This window comes from Girardinichthys multiradiatus, chromosome 14, assembly GCF_021462225.1.
Source record: "Girardinichthys multiradiatus isolate DD_20200921_A chromosome 14, DD_fGirMul_XY1, whole genome shotgun sequence".
Lineage (NCBI taxonomy): Eukaryota > Metazoa > Chordata > Actinopteri > Cyprinodontiformes > Goodeidae > Girardinichthys > Girardinichthys multiradiatus.
This window is the reverse complement of record NC_061807.1, coordinates 35,804,625-35,824,762: the sequence shown is the minus strand read 5'-3', so window position 1 is coordinate 35,824,762 and position 20,138 is coordinate 35,804,625. Positions and strand designations below refer to the sequence as shown.

Sequence of the window (20,138 nt, the reverse complement as noted above, 5' to 3'; positions counted from 1 at the left end):
AAAGGTAAAAGCCCTTGTCAAAAGAAGGCCATGAGAACTCCTGTTCGCAGTTTAACAAAAGCCTTTTAGAAGTCACAGCAAACTTTGTGGAGAAGGAGGCTTGGTCATAGAAGCTAAAGTGGAACATTTTGAGATACTTGCAGGACTTTGTGGGGAAAAACTAAAACTGGACACCGTGAACACACCACCCCAATAGCAACACATGGTGTTGGTCGCATCATGCTGTGGGGATTCTTTTCTTCAGTAGGGAAAGCAAAGCTGGTAAGAATTGATCAAGCTGAATGGAGCTAAATACAGGGCAGTCTAAGACCTTTCAGCAGGACCACCACCTTAACCTTATAACCAGAGCTATAATACAATGGTTCAAATTTCCCCTTCAATCTGACTGAGCTTGAACTATTTTGCAAAAAACAATGGTAAAAAAAAATAGACATACCCCAAAAGACTATGCAGCTGTAATTGCAGAGAAGGGTCTTTCTAAAAAAACAGCATCGACTGAGGCTGGAAACAAATGCACTCCACATTTTTCAGATTTTTAAAAATGTTTTTCAGTCTTCAGATTATATGTACAATACTTTTACATGTGGACAAGGTAAAGCAGTGGAAATATACATTTAAACAAAGCAAAGAGGAGACAAAAAAGCTAAAAACATCAGATAAACACAGCGGAGACAGGATTTCAAAACAAAGACGAGAGTAGATCAATTGGAAGATTAGATCAACATGATGAAATTATGGCAAACACAGCTGAAACATGGGATAAAAACCAATATAGATAAGAGCAATACAAATTAATGAAGACATGGCTTAACAGCTGGAATTGTAATTTAAAAAATAAAATAAGATAATCAGTGAGATGCTGTGAGGATATTTGAATGTGTTATTAACCAGAGTGACGTAAAAATGCACATCTCATTTAAATCTTTGACATAAATACAACCATTTCCACCATGAAAGTGCCAGTATTTGTTAATATTTACATTGTCTTTACATTTGCAAACTGATGATTGTTTTAGATGCAACAGTGATATTCAGAAAGAGTCATTTACACAGTCTTGTGGACATTACAATTGTAGTATTGGTGCAGTTGTTGAAGATAACATATGCAATGCTGAACGCTGATATTTTAAACAGGAAAATGAGCTGACTCAATTAGTCTTCTGTTCAAAGGTCTCTCTGAATTTGTTTTTCCCCTGTCTCTCATCTTGCCTATTTTTTCCAGTTGAATAGCTTTATTGGTGTGGCAATATTTCTCCATATTGACAGTCACTGTATTTTTATGACATCAGCAAACACACATACTCATACTTGGCGCAGATGCCCGCTTTATTGCATGGTAGGGTCTGTTTGGTGCTGAGATCCGGTGTATGCTGTGACTCTGAAGCAATGCCGTATGAAATATTTAGATAATATGAGTCAATTTTCACGCCTAGATTGTTAGAGCCTGTGAGATATAGGACCCCAGAACGCAGACCAGAAGGCATCGTGACGGTAAGTGCAAAAGATTTAATAACAAAAAACTCACTCACTACAGGAGGCAGGAACAAAACAAACGGGCAGGCAAGACAGGCATGGCATCAAAAAAACAAGACTTGAGCATGAAAACTAGACATGAGCATGAGAATGAGAAATGTTTCCGCCAAGAATAACTGAACAGGTGTGTGTAAATGGAGCATGGTACAGGTGGAAAACAAAACTGATTAACATGGTGCAGGTGAACCGAATAAACTTAATTGACAGAACAAAACGTGACTGGAGCAAAACAGAGACTCTTGAACACAAACTAGAAAAACATGACGCAAAAGCATAACCAGATCCGAAAACCAAACTTGGAAAAAAACATGAACAAGACGACAAAACAAAAGCATGACCAGGAAAATAACAGAAGCATGATTCAAAACTTGAGCAGTGAAAAACATAAGGAAAAAACTGGAAACCAAAAAACCCCAAATCATAACATAGATGTTATTTTTATCACATGTCGGAATTTCATACTAACCTGAATTTAAGGTTACGTTTAATTTTAAGTTTGCCATCTGTTGCTGTTCGTGAATGTAGCATAGTAATAATTTGTTCCTATTTTAGAGACATGGGAAAACAAAATGAACAAAAGCAGAGTGATTAGTAGCTGAATACATGATAACCATGTAAAAAAAAACAAAAAAAACTTTTGAAATAATATAATTACCAGAAAGGCACTGTTCTTTTTTCTCCATTGTTGCAGGCCTCACCAAACCGGTTCAATGTGAATCTATTCTTGGAAAGACACGACTCTGTATTCTTCTGTGAAGTAAACAAAAATGCCTTCCTGTATAAACACAAATACTGTATTCATTGTGCTATCATTTTCATGTGTTTTATAGGAACAAAACAAAAAATGAGGAATGAGGAACTGAAAACAGAAAAGCAGTCTTTTACACATCACTACATCCTTATTGTTTTTCAGTTTGTAACCTTGCCTTCTGATTTTACTCAACTCTAAACTATCTGGTATTTGCTTTGTAGTTTTGGTATGTTTCCTCATCACAAATCAAGCTGCCCAACTGTTTAAGATTTACGATATGATAAAGTTAGTAATTTTTGTTTTTTATTATTAGACTAACTGCAGCTTTGTTCACTGCAATCAAACGTTTTTATTTACGGTGGACGTTGCTGTAAACACAGTGGGGAGAGATAACACTGAGCCTTTACTGTTCTGTCTAAAACGCACATAGCAGAAGTGTTTGCTGAAAGGTTCCTTTTTTTAGAAACTGAACATAAAACTTTGGCAGCAGACTCCAGTGTTAAAAAACAGGTTAAAAACAGGAAGTTTCTCATGTGGACTTAAATAAACAAGTGTTGTTTTCATACTAAGCCTTATAGATCATTGACCTTTTCACATGTTTTATCATAAGAAGGTAAAAACAAAATGAAATGTTAAAATAAATAAATATTTGTGTTTTCACCCTGAATTAACAAAAAATGATGGCACAAAACCAGAAATATGTGTAGTGTTGCATCAGAATGTTCCAGTCATCTTCATTACCATTACTATAGATAAAAGGAGGTGATGTGGGACCTCTAGTGGAAAAAGCAAAGAACAAGTTAAGTTCAAAGCCGTGCATCTTATCAGTCTGCTACTGCACGCACACGCTGATGAAACAGTAGCGTTTTGAAAAACCTCCCAATATCATTATTTTTTTTTTTTTACCATAGATGTTTTGTTTTTCAAAATTAACTATGCTTTTATTAAACAACAATATACTCAGATTATGTATCTATTAAAGCAGAATCCAAAAATGATGTGCAAAATAAATGTATTAGTCCGTTAGGATATGAAACACGTCAAAGTGGAAAATCACAAACAAACAGAATTGACTTGAACACAAAAACGTTTAGTGTTTAGGTTCCATTATTCCGCTTTTATGGGGGATTAAGTGAGGAGGAATTTATAAAGTCAGTCTCAAAGTTGTGCAGAATTATTTCTGCGGTCATTATACTAAAGACACCACAAATGTGTTTAGAAAAGTTGACAAATCTGGAAATAAACAATCAAGCAATCAATAAACAACCAATAACTAATACCAGGTTTAAGTTTGTGTTCCGTTTTGAAACTTTCAAAAACTGGGATCTACATAGTTAAAAATACTTTTTGCGATTGATGTAAAGTCTAGTTTGGAACATCATTAAATTATAATTATGTTATACACAGTGATGTAAAAGTTCACACTTCACACGGGCTGGACCAAAGTTCTCATTCTCAAAAGGAACTGGTTCATATTCATTAATTACTTTTTCTGAAAAAAAGAAAGTTGATAAATAGCTACTCCGATACATGTTTGCAGCGGTTTGATTCTCTTAATAAAACTGCTCTCTGAATCAACATTTCTTCTACTTGTCAGCGGCGCAAAGCAAGTTTGTAACTGTGACCAAAAATTGGCCTGATAAAGGGACCATTCTTAGAAGTGTGGTTTGTTAAGTTGTTATGACCAGCCAATAACTCTCTCAGCTTCTTCACTTTGATGAAAGAGATAACTTTTCCAGCAAACAGGTAGGCCATTATAAAAATTACCTTCTGCCATATTAGATTATATTCAAATAAAAAAATTCATAGTGATTCACATTAACAGTTTTCTAAACATTGAAACCGTTGTTTAACATCTTAAATGCTTCTCTACAGAAGACTCTGCTTGTTAATTGTGACATTACACACACCCTATGCATTACCTGGAGTGCACAGATATGATGCAGATAACTGGACTTTAGTCATGGGTATTTTTTTCATAAATATCAATGCTTGGAAATATTGAAGTATTGAGAAGGGCATGGTGGCCATATACTGGTGGTGTGAGTTACTTTGACAAAAACAAATTTTGTGCATTTTTTTCATGATTTGTATGCAGCCAATGTGTTTTGCCCTCAAGTCTTGTCATAACCTCTCATTAGAACAAAAACTAAGTTATCTGTTTAAGAACACCTTTTTAAAAATGACTCTTTTTGAGGAACTACAAGGTAAGGCAAACAAAAATTTGGGTCTGTGAAAAAAGTTTCTTGTGTTTTCTGAAATTCTGTTAGCTAACACATGTGCCTACATGCTAAAAACAGCAACTTCAAATATTGAAACAGTTCGTTCCATATGTGCTCTTCCAGCTGCTGCAATGTCCTGTGAACACAAGTCTAAGAACATAACTATAGAACTATAGGGCAGAGAGGGTTCAGCATTTACAGTAATTTCATCACAAATAGGAAGTAAAAGAAGACAATGGAAATTAAACTGGAATAACTTTAATAAGCTCTTAAAATGTACAGATATAAACAATGCAAGTAAAATTATTTCAATATCAGGGAAAAATTAGTGAGATAGTAACATATGAAAATAACATTTTTGATTTGCTATTATCTCATGGTTTGGTCATAGTTGGATCATGTACAGCTTGATTGTCAAACCCAACTGTATTTAAACATATGGGACCAAAGGTAGCGGATGTTGCAAGGTTTGGTTCCAACACAATTGTCTACACTTACACCCAGTATTTTTATTTTTTTTTCACTTCTGCATAATAGCCATTAAATGCGTAAATGTAGAAAGTTTTTTTTTTCTCTCAAAAATAGAATCTAAATATTCAGAAACCCATTTTGTTATAATCTTAGTACATCAAACAAAAAACCTCACAATGTAATAAGTTATTTATTAAAGGACCACTGATTATCAGCTATTTACTGCGTTCACGCATAACACTGTGTTTGCGTGTTAATATTTGGCATTTTCCCTGATTGGAATCTTACGAAGAAATCAGCATTTGAAGCATAAGAAAAAGAGAAGGGATCTCCTGGCTTAGTAATGATCCTCTGAGGATCAAAAAGAATTATTTTGAAGCATGCTGGCCAAACCCAAAAGACACATTGGTAATATGGCTCAGTATTTATGGGCTATTTACCTATTCAGTAAAAGAGTCTATTTGACCAAGTCACTGAAACAAGGGTTTCAGGACAGTGAGATCTACTGAGTATATAACTGATCACAGAAAACCCTTGCCTGAGCCATATCTTAAAAAGCAGCAGGACTTTCATTAAACGTTTTAATCTTTCCTAAAATAATTTTTTTAATAAGTTTTCCACAGCTCAGCGGGGTGACTAAAAACTGGATTAATAATTCTCCATCCCTAGATCAGAGCTTACTCAACCAACTGCTGTGTTTAGTAGATGCAAGTCTAATACAAAGACAATGTAGTAGTTTTTAAAAAATCTGTTTCATTGTGGATTCATCTTTAAAATAAAACATGCTGCAGAGCCGTATGTAATTAGCAGATACACTATTGAACACTCATTGGAGGAGTCACAGTATTTGCAGTCTTAGGGGCTCACAATTGTAGGTTCATTGCTGAGAATATGCGCAATTCCAATTCAAGGTGCAAAGCGGCAGCTTACTCAAGTTTCAGATTAAAAGCAGAAGTTCAAATAAATAATAAGACTCAAACATAAAGGTCCTGGCAAAGGTAATACAGAGGAGATGTTCTCAGTAATACTGAAGCTTTGTTGCAGCTTTCAGATTAAGTATGAATTATCTGTAACTATGTGTAGTTGTAATTGCTTTAGCACAAAACAAAGGAATTTAGCAGGAAAACATTTTATCAAATTAAATAAAGAGATTTCTAGTTCTTCTGCTGCTCTAAGATGAGATCAGAAAGCATATTTATGTCTTTCTCTGCCCCGTGGCACTGCAGCACCAGCGTCACCATGCTGTCCTGTCCTGGGAAGACAGTCAACAGCTGCGCCCTCAGCCGAGCGGTCTCTTCAGGATTCCTGTCCGGGTTGATCGCTGTTCTATGACCGGCTGTCCCGAGCGGCCTGTGCTGGTTATCTGCTTCCCATCGTTTCCCTCTGCCTCGGCCACCGACACTTGATGCATCCAGAGCACCTCCAGGTGTCCGGTCCCGAAAGTTTAAGGGTTCAGTTTGGGAGCGTGGTGGTTTGGAAGTAGGAAAAGTGCTGGCTAAACCGGCAAAAGAGTGATTTCCTGGATCAGGAGTCCTGAAGGGAAACAATAAAATACACATAACCAGATTACTTCTGAATGCTCAGCAGATGACCAGAACTGGACCAGTATGACCAGTGATTGGCAAATCGATTGATTTTTTTTTTGCACGGTGAACACAGCATAACAGACAGGTGCATTGGCAATACACAGACTTCACGAAGTGAGAACAATTCAAAGTTAGCATTTGCGGTATATGTAAGGTGTCTAATTTTTGAGTTAGCGAACAAGACTGACAGAGCAACACAGTGGGTTGGTATATACAGCGGGCTGCAAAAGTACTAATAACCCTGGAAGTTTTCACAAGTTGCAACCACAAACATAACGTATTTTATGTCACAGACCAACCTAAAATAGTGAACATTTGTGAAGTGGAAGAAAAAATATGCATAGTTTTCAAAATGTTTTACAAAGTGGTATGCATTCATATTCAGCCCCCTTTACTTTGATACCACCAAATTAAATTTGGTGCAACCAACGGCCTTGAGAATTCTGCTAATTAGTAAATAGTAGTCCACTAGTGGATAATTTGTTCTCAGGAAAAATACAGGTGTTCCCTGGAGGCCTCTGAGGTTTGTTAGGGTAAAGTTGTGGAGCAGTTTAAAGAAGGGTTAAATTATGAAACAAGCTTTTATGTGAAATGTTCATGGCTATTACATATATTTCCAATAGTAGACAGAAAAGCCTGTAAGATGGTGCCTCTCTACTGAAAATGTTGTTTTTGTGTATGAATGTTTCATTATGAATACACATTCTCAATTTTGGGGAGTGATTCAATTAGAAATAAATGTGTGTCATGCTTTCATTTACAGACATTGGTACGAGTCATAATCACAAGGTCAAATCTAATAAAATAAGTCATGGATCATCCCTAAACACTACAATCTGTGCATCTCCTGTGCACTACCTGGTTGGTTACCTGTGCTGCGTCTGTAAAAAATCATCCAGGTGAGGCCCTCCTCTGCCCAGTGGGTCGTCTGGGACCATGAAAAGATCTCCGACAAACGTGTACTGAAGAAGTCTAAAAGAGCAACAAGAGATTAATTAGAGCTACAGTTCTGGTTTAAGAGTTAATTTATCCACTAAGACCCTCTTAAATTTTTCCCAGGTTGGTTCCCTGATAAGTTACCTGATGGGAACCAACATCAGACAATGGATTTTGTAAAGTTCTTGAAGGCATAAATCCAACTCTGATTAGAACACAGCAAATATTGCATCCTAAACCTTAATTTTGTACCTCTTTTTGATGATGTCCCTCCATTCAGGCGACTCATCTGAGAGGTCTCTCAGGTTGTCATTGGTCACAATCACTCCATCTGTTCTTTGTGCAAGCTGCAGTATTAGTCTGCGGGAAAAAGGGTGAGGAAACATCACATCTGTCTTCAAACCATCCAGTGTGCTATGAAGCAATGAAGCAATGAAACACCCCGATTTTACATGTTCAGTTAAAAGATGCAACATCATCTGTGAAGACCTAGCAATCTGAATGGTAGACTCTGTGTGCCAACATACAGTGCCTCACAGAAGTATTCACACCCCTCGAACCTTCTCACACATGGTCACTTTGTGGCCACAAACTTATTGTGATTTTATATATATGCTGAACATCAATCTTTATGCCTAAGAATATATTCTCAACTGGGTTTAGGACTTTGAATGGGCCATTCTAACACATCTATATGCTTTGATCTAAACCATTCCACTACAGCTCTGGTTGTATGTTTAGCATAATTTGCCTGCTGGAAGGTGAACCGCTGACCCAGTCTCAAGTCTAAGGCAGGCTCTAACAGCATTTCTTCTAGGGGTGTCCTGTGTTTAGGTCCATCCATTTTCCCATCAACTCTTACCAGATTCCCTGTACTGGCTAAAAAAAATCTCCCCAGCATAATGCTGCCACCACTATGTCACCGTTGAGATGTTACATTCAGGGTGATGAGCAATGTTAGTTTTCTGGCAACCGCATGAATTAACATTTAAGGCAAAAAGTTCTGTTTCGGTCTCATCTGACCAGTGCACCTTCTTTAACAGTTGTGGCTAACTGAAAACGGGCCATCCTACGGCTTTTGTTCAGCAATGGATTTCTTTATGCCACTCTTTTATAAAGAGATTTGTGTAATGGGTGAGACATAGTTGTCCCGTCAACAGATTCTCCCATCTGAGCTATGGATCTCCGGAGCTCCTCCAGAGTTACTGTGGACTTCTTCTCTGATTAATGACCATTAAGCTACACGCATATGGATTCAATGTACTAATGATGGGACTTCTGACCATGCATCATTTTCCTTAAACTTAACATTTCTGTGCTACTTTGTAATTGTAGTTTGACAAAATGTGGAAAATCGCTGCACACACAACACTGACGAATGTTCTTCTTAAGCAGCATTATATCTACCTGTCATCATATGAGCTGATCCTTTTGCCTTGAACCTCCCTGGAAGGGGTGTAGGAGAGCAGGCCCAGGTTCTGCAGGTCCATCATATAGTGCTGCTCTGAGAAACAGGAGAAAAACCACACCATGTTTTGTCTGCTCAGAGGGAAAACACCCAGGTTTACGGAGAGCACACACAACAAGGTCACTTTTTGTTTAGATTTGTTTTCCTTTCAAACAGGAGTTCAAGTGAATTCATGCTGTGAATTATAGGACAAAGGTTGCACATCGGTAGAAGCAAAAGGGGGTTGTATAATTGTAAACGAACAATAACTATTGCATTGTGAACTTCCAAGAAGTCCAGAAGTGTCAGACAACCAAATTAATAATAGTAAAATAATAATCATCAAACAGCATTTTTATGATACTGCAATACCATTGCAAAGGTCATACCTGAGGCCACCTGGTCTGTCTTACTATTAATAGCCTGTTGGACAAAGCTAATCTTTTTCAGTTAGAAACAACCTAAGTAATTCAATACTGAGAATCCATAATACTTTAAAGACACTTTTCGATAATGATAAAAAAAAAACACCAAGAGGAGCATGGTGAACTGTAACCTTTGATCTTAGGGTCACTCTTCTGCCTCCACTGTGGCACCAGAGCACTGATGTGACGATGGCCTCGGTCCCAAAAGTGCTGGACGGCCAGAGCAATTCCTCTGCAGGAGAAGAAATTACCCAGCCCATGACTGGAGACGACCCAGAGAGACAACAGTTAGTGGATTTCTGGGGAAAGACTGGATAATAGTAGATCTTTCTTCTACTATTCTCTAGCAAATGAAAAAATAAACTATAATATAATAACATAATAAAATCCTATTATACCTGTGATTATTTACCACTTTGAGATTTCATATCATCTGCTGTCAAACATCTGACATTTACTGAGGAGTCTTGGAACTATGAAAAGGATATCTGCAGATATTTTCTTTTTAAAATGACAGAACTGAAAACTTTTTTTTTTAATTCTAAACATGTCTTTCTAAGCTGTGGTTCAGTTTTTGACCACTATTGCAGCTCCACTTGGAAGAAATGTATTGAATTTTATTTATTGATTCTTGTGTAGGGATTCAGACATGAGAACATGCATGATGATCATGAACTGGTAGTTGGTTGCAGGCATTTGCCAGTTAATGCCATCAAGGTCTACCAAGGGTTTAAATACCTCATGCAAAGAATTCCCATCATACCATTTAATGGTTCCCTGGCTGTATGGGCTTCGTGTAAAGCACATCCTCCCCACTACAACCCTACCTGTTGCTGAGCACTGCCTGTCAGATGGTTGCTATACTATTCATTTGCACAAAACAAAAATTTGTTTGTTTGAAAATAATTAATTGCAATGCTGGTAGTACTGTTGCCTTGCAGCAAAAGGGTCCAGGGTTTTAATCTAGCCTAGGTGGTTCTTTCTGCATGAAGTTTGCATGTTATCTCTGTGTATGACAGGGTTCTCTCCAGGTATTCAGGGTTCCTTCTGCAACGCAAAGGTTGCATGTTTGGGTGGACACGGTTGTTTCTCCTGTCTTTCTCTGTGTCGCCCTGTGATAGACCAGCGACCTGTCCAGGGTGTACCCTGCCTCTTGCCCAGTGACCACTGGAGATAGGCAACCCTTTGCCCACAACACCACAAGGATAGGCAGGTAAAGAAAATGGATGGATGGAAATATATATACGATTGCAAAAAAGCCATACAATTATGGCGTGAAAACTAAACAGGTCATATTTTTAAAGTAAAAGTGTTTAAAAACTGTTAAGCAGCTGACTGCAGACTTGCTACCGAAGCACCCGTGCAAACTAATTTACCAGTAAAATTTGGCTCGTCATGCTTGTGTTACTCTCTAAAGAGCAGAACCACTAAAAGATATAATATTGTAAGCATTGAAAAGTTCAGCTGAAAATTACAAAATTTAGAAGGTATTTATTTTCATTTGTTTTTCATAAATCTAAGTTAAAATAACAAATATATGGTATGGTTAACATTGACGACTAATAACACAGCATGTAATATCATTTTGCAAAAGCCGGAGTAATTGTTGCTTTTTGTTATTAACAAAAGCAGTGAAATCATGGTAGACATTTTTCTGTGAATACTGTGATATGTTCCTGAGTACTTCAGTAGAAGACAACTGGACATCTTCTGTTGTTTCCTAAAGACCTAGGTCCAAAGGTGTAGCTGCTCTTTGGTTTATCAAATGTGGAAGTCTGTATGTTCCTCGCTGCACTGGACTGCATATACAACTTAAAGCACGTGACTTCCAACCCGTTTTCAGAACTGAAGAAGATTTTTGGGTAAGTGGTGAAAGAAGTTCAAGAAGCAAGAGAAGAGTTGCTGCTGCCTTCTAGAGAAATTAGGATTGTCATGTCCTGGATGACTGAGAATCTACACCAGCGAACTGTGATGAAACTGAGTTATTCTGGGTCAAAGTAATCATATCGAGGGAATCTCAGATCAACTTATGGCTATGAGGTGGTTACACGGAAATAAATGCAGCTCAACACTGGCCAAGACTTTGAAGAAGAACCACATTAATGTTGTAATTGAAGGGAACTGGGAAGCTGGTTTAAACCTCACTATACCCCAACCTTAAAGCCAACAAGGTTGAAAAGAAATGAAAGTTGTAATATTTGAAAAGTTATTTCCATATTTGTTCAGATCAGATTTATGCGTGAGGCTGATTCTATGTCACACCAATCTGATCAAAATAAATCAGACTTTATCCGACCAAAAGAAATTAAAATTCAAATGCTGCCTTTTATAGCACCTCTGGTCATGCTGTGGTTTTTTTTTTATATCATCTTGAACTTTTCTCACATCCCACTGTCACAGGTTTTAAAACATTTATGCTAATTTGACCTTATTCTTGATTTTGTAATTTACTGGGTTCTATTTTCCTCAGTAGTTTCAGTATATACATGTTTCAGTTCATATGTTAACATGATTCTATAAAATGCACTTCAGTGTAAATTAAATACATTTTAATCATCACAGTTAAGCCAAAATTATTAAAATTAAAGCAAACATTTAGTTTGCTATATTTCTTATGACTGGAACTAATATGTTTTGGAGGGAGCTACAGATTGGGGTGATGGCAAGGAGGCCATCCAACCTCAAAGACTTTGAACTCACCAACAAAGATAAATCCTCAAAATACCAGTGGAAACATCCAAAAAGCTGGTTTAACTGATGTAACGCCAATAAGGGGTTCGCCATTAAATATTAAGACAGGTATAATTAACATTTGATATTATATTTTTTAAATAAAGTATAAATATTCATATTCTTATTCATATTCTTTTTATTGTTTTTATTGTATCTTTTAAGAGACACCCGTCTCGACTCATGCCAGAAACAAACTTCCTGGTTGAATGAAAATATTAATAAATCTAAATTTGCCTGGGGTATGAAGAACTTTGGGCTTAAATGTATGAAAACATCCACATCTAGGGTCAATTTAGAATTGTCATTAGATTCAACCTGTGTTAGGACACTGGTGGGCGCGGAGAAAAGTATTCAAGGAGCGCAAAAGAACTTCACACGTCAAGGCAAACAAATTCAAGATTTGAATGTCTTGCTGTAAGTGAGTGCTCATGCCCCACCATGCTGATCAATGCTGAACATACAGAATAATGCTCCCTGTATTACTTCTCACCTCATGGCCACGTTGCTCCCATCGATAACGATTGCCCTCAGGTTTGGGTTTCCAGGCTCGTCTGTAAGCTTTAGCTGAAAGGGCGTCTGAAGACCCTCCAGGAAGCGCTGCGCTCCTGTCACCACCACTGATGAAGGCTGAATGAAGCTCCGTTTATCCTTTGCTCTGGTGGAGGGTGGGTCATTAACAAAGAAGATTTCGGGCTGAGCTTGATGCTCTTGTTTTGAGGAGTTTGCAGAGTGGCGTTTTGAGTTTGATGCATTGATGTAAGTTTGATGCTTTTGTTTGGACATGGCTGGATCGGGCCTGTAGTTGGTTTGGGCCTGTTGCTTGTTAGGGTAAAAGGAGTGAGGCAGTGGAGGATCCAGGGACGAGGGATAGATAGGCATGGGGGGCCCTTTGACTTCCTGCAGGACATCTTGGTGAAGTCTTAATGTGTCTAAAGTCTGTTGATGATTTGACTGTGAAGTGTACTGATTAGTGGGCAGCTGCTGTGGTTTATTCCTCCAGGCAGACAAGTCTGGTTCTGGTAGCTGTGCAGTTGAACGCTTTGGTACTTTTGTTTGTACGTCAACAGATTCTCTTTTCTCTTTGTGAAAAAAAAGCTCAAATTCTCCCTTTGCTTCAGTCTCAGCTGGTCTGACATTTTGTCCTTCTCTCTCCAACACATCATGAATCTCTCTTGGTTTGTCCTTGAAGCCTTCTGTCTCGCTGGTCTCCTTTTTCTGCAGCTCCAGAAGTAGCTGGTGAGTAGACCCCTCAGTCAACATGCTGTAGATTTTGGTCACATTCTCCTCAGTGTACCCACAGGTAGCAGCTGCTTTCTTCATCACCCCTAGTACAAAGTCTTCCTGTTGTTCTGCCCCCTGTACATCTGTACATGTATCCTCGTTCTCTTTGTGCTCCGTCTCACAGGGTTGTTCTTTACCCTGATGCAAAGCAACACGGTCTTGTTTTTTTGTGTCTGAACCACTGCAAATGTTCTGTTCCCGGTCACTCAGATCCTGCTCCTGTTGAACCAAGTCCAGAATCTGCGATGCCTCTTTAGGTCCAGTTTTTTTAAGGACACGTTTTACAACATCCTCTGTGTACCCCATGGCTGTGAAGAACTTTAAGAGAAGCCAGAACTCCTTGTTTCCCATCGACATCTGCCGTTCTGGCTCTTCATTGTTCCCTTGTCCTTTGTCCACCTTGACACCTGTTACCTGTTTCTCAAGTTGCTCCTCTTCTCCCACTTCCTGAGGAGAATGCAAGAGTCTTTCCTCAGCCCCATCTGCCTTCCTTGTGGTGTCTACAGGAGATACAAAATCTTGGACAGGTGAGTCCTTGGCTGCAGAATCATAACTTGCATCATTTCCTTCAGCCCATTGATCAGTGTTGCTTAAAGGATTGAGGAGTGTTTGTTTAGACCCACTGGATTTGTCCCATTCATTCCCGGAATCCCTTTGTGATTTTGCACCTATTTTCTCATGCGTCAGTGCTGGGCTTGGACTTGATCCAAGACCTGATTCTTTCACCAAATCCAGAAGGATTTCCTTCACAGTTCCTGGCAGCACGAGGAGATCCAGAATGTGTCTGTCCTCCCACCTCTCCACCAGATTTTTAAAGGCCCTTCGTGAATCCAGGGACTCACCCAAGCCTCTGTCCCCCATCTCAGTGTGTCTGGACTGTGTGCTTTTGTACCTCCCAACTAGGGCTGCAATCAGGGAGTAGGCTCGCACCACCGGCTCGACTAGACCTGATATGAGCAGGAATCCAGGCGAGCCCACCTGTTTGTTAAAAAAAAATACATTACAGTCAGTCATCGGAGCACAGATCCTAAGAACTTGAATAAGATTTCCTCTTTTTGGTTCTTGAAGTTCTATTATTTTTGCATCAGAGATTAAAAACACCCAAAAACCTCTCAAACCACAATTATAGACAACCTTAGGTTCTTTTGAGAGTGAGTTCTGGAGTTGAGGTGTACAGCGTTGCCTTTTCGCCTGTTGCTACAAAGAAAATCTTCTGGTAATCAACAAGAGGGAGCTAAAGAAAAATCTACAGAAAAGATTTTCCTCATGTTTCACTCCAACTAATGGCCATCCAAGTTACTCACCAAATTAAAGGCTGCCATAGATTATGTGGATATGTAGAAAAATGAAATGCTGCTAAAGCTCTCATACGTTGTGTGTATTGCACAAGTGCACCGATGTTACAGAATTGACAAAACAATGACTTATTGATGATCCAGGAAAATAACTTTATCTCACACAACTCTATAAAAAATGCTTTAAACATCTTGGCCTGAGAGGTGCTTGAAATGACAGAGTGAGACCTACTTTCTGATTAATTCTGCAAATAATAATCCGACTAATTGGGGACATTCATAAACCATTGAAACAATCTAACCTCCCCAACAACCTTATACCATTCCAAACCCTTTGTGAAGAGCCTTGAGACGACATGTGTTGTGAATTGGCGCTGTATAAATAAAACTGAATTGAATTAAATTGAAACTTTGTTCCCAGATGGTCTTTAGTATGAAAAAAAAACCTGTTAAAATAGATGAGTACATTACAGAAAAGTAATGGACCCAGTCATGATTTAACAGAACACTGAATTCCACACAACTGATCTCAATTCATAAACACTATTCATAATGGAAGTGCATTAAGAGAAGTGCCTACTTTAAGACATGACCAGACTTCATGTTCAACAAAATTTTCTTTCATTTCTTCCAATATAGATGCATGTAACACATGCTTTTATAATAAGAAAGCTTACATGGCAACACTGTGACTGACTTAAGGGAAATTAGGTAACAATTTTTTCTGTAGTTATATTCAGCTGTACATATGGCTGTAAAAACAAACACTTTCAGCAACTTAATGGGAGTGGTGGTGTCAACGAAAACACTAACAAATCACATCATTGTCTTTTCTTCGTTTCAAGATGCTATTGTTAAAATTGCCTATACATTACTGCAGATGTAGAAGCTTAGTCTGAAAATAACCATATTCTTCTCTAATTTCTAATATGATTGTGATTAAAGAGTTAAAGGGACTCTAAATCGCTGAGCAAACAGTTAATTAGTATTGTTAAAAAAAGGTACTGCTGCTACTGGTACTGTTTGTTTTTGTTTTTTTCACACCTTGCAAAACTTCCAAAAATCAGATCTAAAAAGTTTTTTTTGTGAGGTAATGTCCAAGCCATTTTTCCTCACACCTTGCAGCCAATAATGAAAAAGAAAGCCAACCAAAAGTAAAATTCCCTTAAGTTGCATATTTACTTTTTAGCAAACCTGTTAATAACATGTGAGAAATTCCCAACCACAACCAGTCCCTTTTGCTTGTACAGGCAGATTTACTTTTGAAATGCATGTGTCTCAATCTGAGCTGATAATGCAACGCTGAAGTTAAGTAATCATGTAAATTTTTTTTAAAAATCAACAAATGCAATTCTTAGATCACATTATTGTTCAATATTAGCGTTGCGTCATTAATTTATCATAAGGCAAATTTAGAATGACGCACAAAGCTGTAGGAGAATTTGTTCAAAAAATGAAATATTTACTCCATTAACAAAGTCAAATTTACTTTGGCAAAATTTATTCCACATGAATTAACCATCTAAATATCCAGTCCCATTTAGAACCATTTGCTATTTTATTTTTATGAAATTTACTCGCAACATGAAGATGAATTGTAAAATTTAGACGAGAAACATCCAGATAACTGCTCTTCTCTTGACTGGATGTGAGGTAATAGACAACAAATATCTGACCCATAGATGATGGCCTCTGTTAAAGTGACATTTTATTTAAAAAAAATTACTGGAAACATTTTTTAGATTTGATCAGCATGTGAATGTTGGGTACTTACCACAATGAGTGCGGAAGTGTTTTTTATCAGGCTGTCCATGAATAGCCCTCTGGCTCCACAGAAGATGCAGTGGAGGGCCCCAGGATACGGGACCTCCTGCTGCTCCTCCTGATTTACGACTCCCTTAACAAATAACTAGAAGACAAACATACTTCAACTCAGTGCTATGTTTTACAGGTGATAATAACTCTAAAGCCTCAAGAATAAATATTACATGTCCATATTATTAATAATATATTATTAATTTATTAACACATAGCGAAGGAAGCATAGCTCAGTTCAGACATTCTTTTTTGTTATTCTATGTCAGAGTATGAAAAATTCCCTGCCTCGATAAATAATAACTTATATAATAATGATAATAATAAATAAATAATATTCTTGTTGGAGACCTAGATGAGGTGGACTTCCTAAAGTATCCTAAAATATATCGTTTTTTCAATTTTCTGAAAGTAATTTAGTTGGTTGTTTACAAGATTGTACATCTGCAAACATGCCTCTGCATGCTTGAGGTTTTCTGCTGTGGGTTAAAAACCAGACTTCTTCATTACTCTTGAAAGATTACCAGCAGCTCATGAGTAAGTATGGGCCCACATGCATAACATGATATAATCCCTTTAATCTAAAACCAAAAAGCAGCAAATATTTATACTGCTGCTAAAATAAGACAATAATATAGCTATAATAATGTTATCATGACTTGCTCTCTAAACAAGAAATTGAAATTGAAGAATAAATACGTGCTAAATCTAGCGGTATTTTGGAAGTAAATGTGCACCTGGCTGGGCAAACTGATCTGGTAAAAGCCAAATTTGTAATGTTTTTTTGTAATCCAGTAAAAAGTGTTGTGGCCTTCTTGCAGCCAGCTCATAGGCAGCATGCACCAACGGGTGAGGGAGAGGTAATGCTGAACTGTTCTACGCTTCAAAGAATAAAGAAAACTATGGTCATTCTTTCACTCTTTCTGCAATCTTAATCAAAAGACTTTAAACTGTGGTAGGAATATGATGTTAAAAGCTACGGTTTCACAATCACTAACATTTTTCAACATTTGATACTGATAACCTGCCAGCCCGCACAGAATAAATTAACAAAAAAAAAAAAAAATCAAAACAAAGAAAACCTTACAAGAAAACAATTGTAAAAAATTGAGCATAACCACCCACAGTTTTAGTTGCAGAAACAAACTTAAGGAAAGTGTAATGTCTGACTACAGGTAAATGTTGTTTTTTCCTTGATGCAGGAATTAAACATAAATCTGCATGTAAAACTCCTGATATGCGGGTTATTACACAGATGAGCAACAATACAGCCGATGTGACACAGAAAAAAGGGGAAAACACCATCACTGTAAAGGTCAGGGCACCGAGACGCAGGTGAAAACAATATACAAGGTGCTACAAGTTCAGAAACCAACACAAAGACAGGAGGCAAAACTAACTGGCGGTTTGAAAGGATGCTGTGTTTACATGGTCAATGTGCTGAAAGTTGAAAGAGAACGCACCACAATTCTAGGAATGTTCTCTTGTTCATACAGCTTGCTTAATTTAAATTTGAAAACATACAAAACCCAAATTCAGAGATACTTTTTACAATAGTATCATCCTGAAACACCTCTAGCACCAAGGTTTTTGAGGTTTTTCGAGTCACACTTTTCTTGCTTGTCCATAGCTATATACAGGGGTTGGACAATGAAACTGAAACACCTGTCATTTTAGTGTGGGATGTTTCAAGGCTAAATTGGACCAGCCTGGTAGCCAGTCTTCATTGATTGTACATTGCACCAGTAAGAGCAGAGTATGAAGGTTCAATTAGCAGAGTAAGAGCACAGTTTTGCTCAAAATATTGAAATGCACACAACATTATGGGTGACATACCAGAGTTCAAAAGAGGACAAATTGTTGGTGCACGTTTTGCTGGCGCATCTGTGACCAAGACAGCAAGTCTTTGTGATGTATCAAGAGCCACAGTATCCAGGGTAATGTCAGCATACCACCAAGAAGGACGAACCACATCCAATGATTAACTGTGGACGCAAGAGGAAGCTGTCTGAAAGGGATGTTCGGGTGCTAACCCGGATTGTATCCAAAAAACATAAAACCACGGCTGCCAAATCACGGCAGAATTAAATGTGCACCTCAACTCTCCTGTTTCCACCAGAACTGTCCGTCGGGAGCTCCACAGGGTCAATATACACGACCGGGCTGCTATAGCCAAACCTTTGGTCACTCATGCCAGTGCCAAACGTCGGTTTCAATGGTGGAAGGAGCTCAAATCTTGGGCTGTGGACATTGTGAAACATGTATTGTTCTCTGATGAGTCCACCATTACTGTTTTCCCCACATCCGGGAGAGTTACGGTGTGGAGAAGCCCCAAAGAAGCGTACCACCCAGACTGTTGCATGCCCAGAGTGAAGCATGGGGGTGGATCAGTGATGGTTTGGGCTGCCATATCATGGCATCCCCTTGGCCCAATACTTGTGCTAGATGGGCGCGTCATTGCCAAGGACTACCGAACCGTTCTTGAGGACCATGTGCATCCAATGGTTCAAACATTGTATCCTGAAGGCGGTGCCGTGTATCAGGATGACAATGCACCAATACACACAGCAAGACTGGTGAAAGATTGGTTTGATGAACATGAAAGTGAAGTTGAACATCTCCCATGGCCTGCACAGTCACCAGATCTAAATATTATTGAGCCACTTTGGGGTGTTTTGGAAGAGTGAGTCAGGAAACGTTTTCCTCCACCAGTATCACGTAGTGACCTGGCCACTATCCTGCAAGAAGAATGGGTTAAAATCCCTCTGACCACTGTGCAGGACTTGTATATGTCATTCCCAAGAAGAATTGACGCCGTATTGGCCGCAAAAGGAGGCCCTACACCATACTAATAAATTATTGTGGTCTAAAACCAGGTGTTTCAGTTTCATTGTCCAACCCCTGTATACCACATTTGTGTGGAGATGCGTCATATACATCGACCATGTGGTGGTTGTTTTCATTGTTTTGCATGCTTTGGATCGTGAACAGAAGATTATCTAAAATTAAGTAGAACTGAGTAATATTCTCACGAAGTAAGATTGAGCAATAAATGCTTAGGACCACAGATACTTCCTGGCTACTAAATGTGCTACTGTCATGTTATTACACAACAACAAACTTTGCTGATCTGACTTAATCTACAAATGTAGGGATCAAATTTCAGATAAAAAAATCTAATTGCTTTCATCAGTTACCAGACGTCTCCCTCAAACTCCAAAGTCATGAATCAGCAAACTGTCAGCAAGTTTGGGTGTGACACTTGTTTTGTTTATTTAGCATTTTAAACTAGACAAATCATAATCCAGGAAGAACACTTCGCTTAGGTCGGTTACACACCTAGCATACTGGAATGTATGAGCTGATAAAAACAGATCACGCCACACATTTAGCAAAGTTTTTCCTACTACTGCCCAGCTTGCAAACCACTTAATCAAAAGGTAACTGACAAATTAAAAAGTTTGAATATGATCATTTACATTCAAACTGAGGCGACTGTGGCTCAGTAGGAAGAGTAGTCGTCTTGCAATCAGGGTTGTGGGTTCAATTCCAGCTTCCTCATGCCATATGTCGATGTGTCCCTGGGCAAGGCACTTAACCTCAAGTTGCCTACCGATCTGCGTATCGGTGTATGAATGTGTGA

General features: G+C 38.2%; 1 protein-coding gene across 4 annotated transcripts in view; it reads right to left on the bottom strand.

Moving 5' to 3' along the window:
- Positions 1–4,748: 4,748 nt before the first annotated feature.
- The window catches only part of khnyn (KH and NYN domain containing), a 24,298-nt gene continuing 8,908 nt past the window's right edge, over positions 4,749–20,138 (bottom strand). For all 4 annotated transcript variants that reach the window (XM_047385006.1, XM_047385004.1, XM_047385005.1 and 1 more), the window contains 7 exons: positions 16,455–16,589; positions 12,595–14,363; positions 9,503–9,633; positions 8,907–9,003; positions 7,752–7,859; positions 7,434–7,535; positions 4,749–6,510 (listed from right to left, as the gene is read on the bottom strand). In XM_047385006.1, the coding sequence (XP_047240962.1) occupies positions 6,132–6,510; positions 7,434–7,535; positions 7,752–7,859; positions 8,907–9,003; positions 9,503–9,633; positions 12,595–14,363; positions 16,455–16,589 (2,721 nt within the window). In that variant the 3' untranslated portion in view covers positions 4,749–6,131. The remainder of the gene's footprint in view (positions 6,511–7,433; positions 7,536–7,751; positions 7,860–8,906; positions 9,004–9,502; positions 9,634–12,594; positions 14,364–16,454; positions 16,590–20,138) is intronic.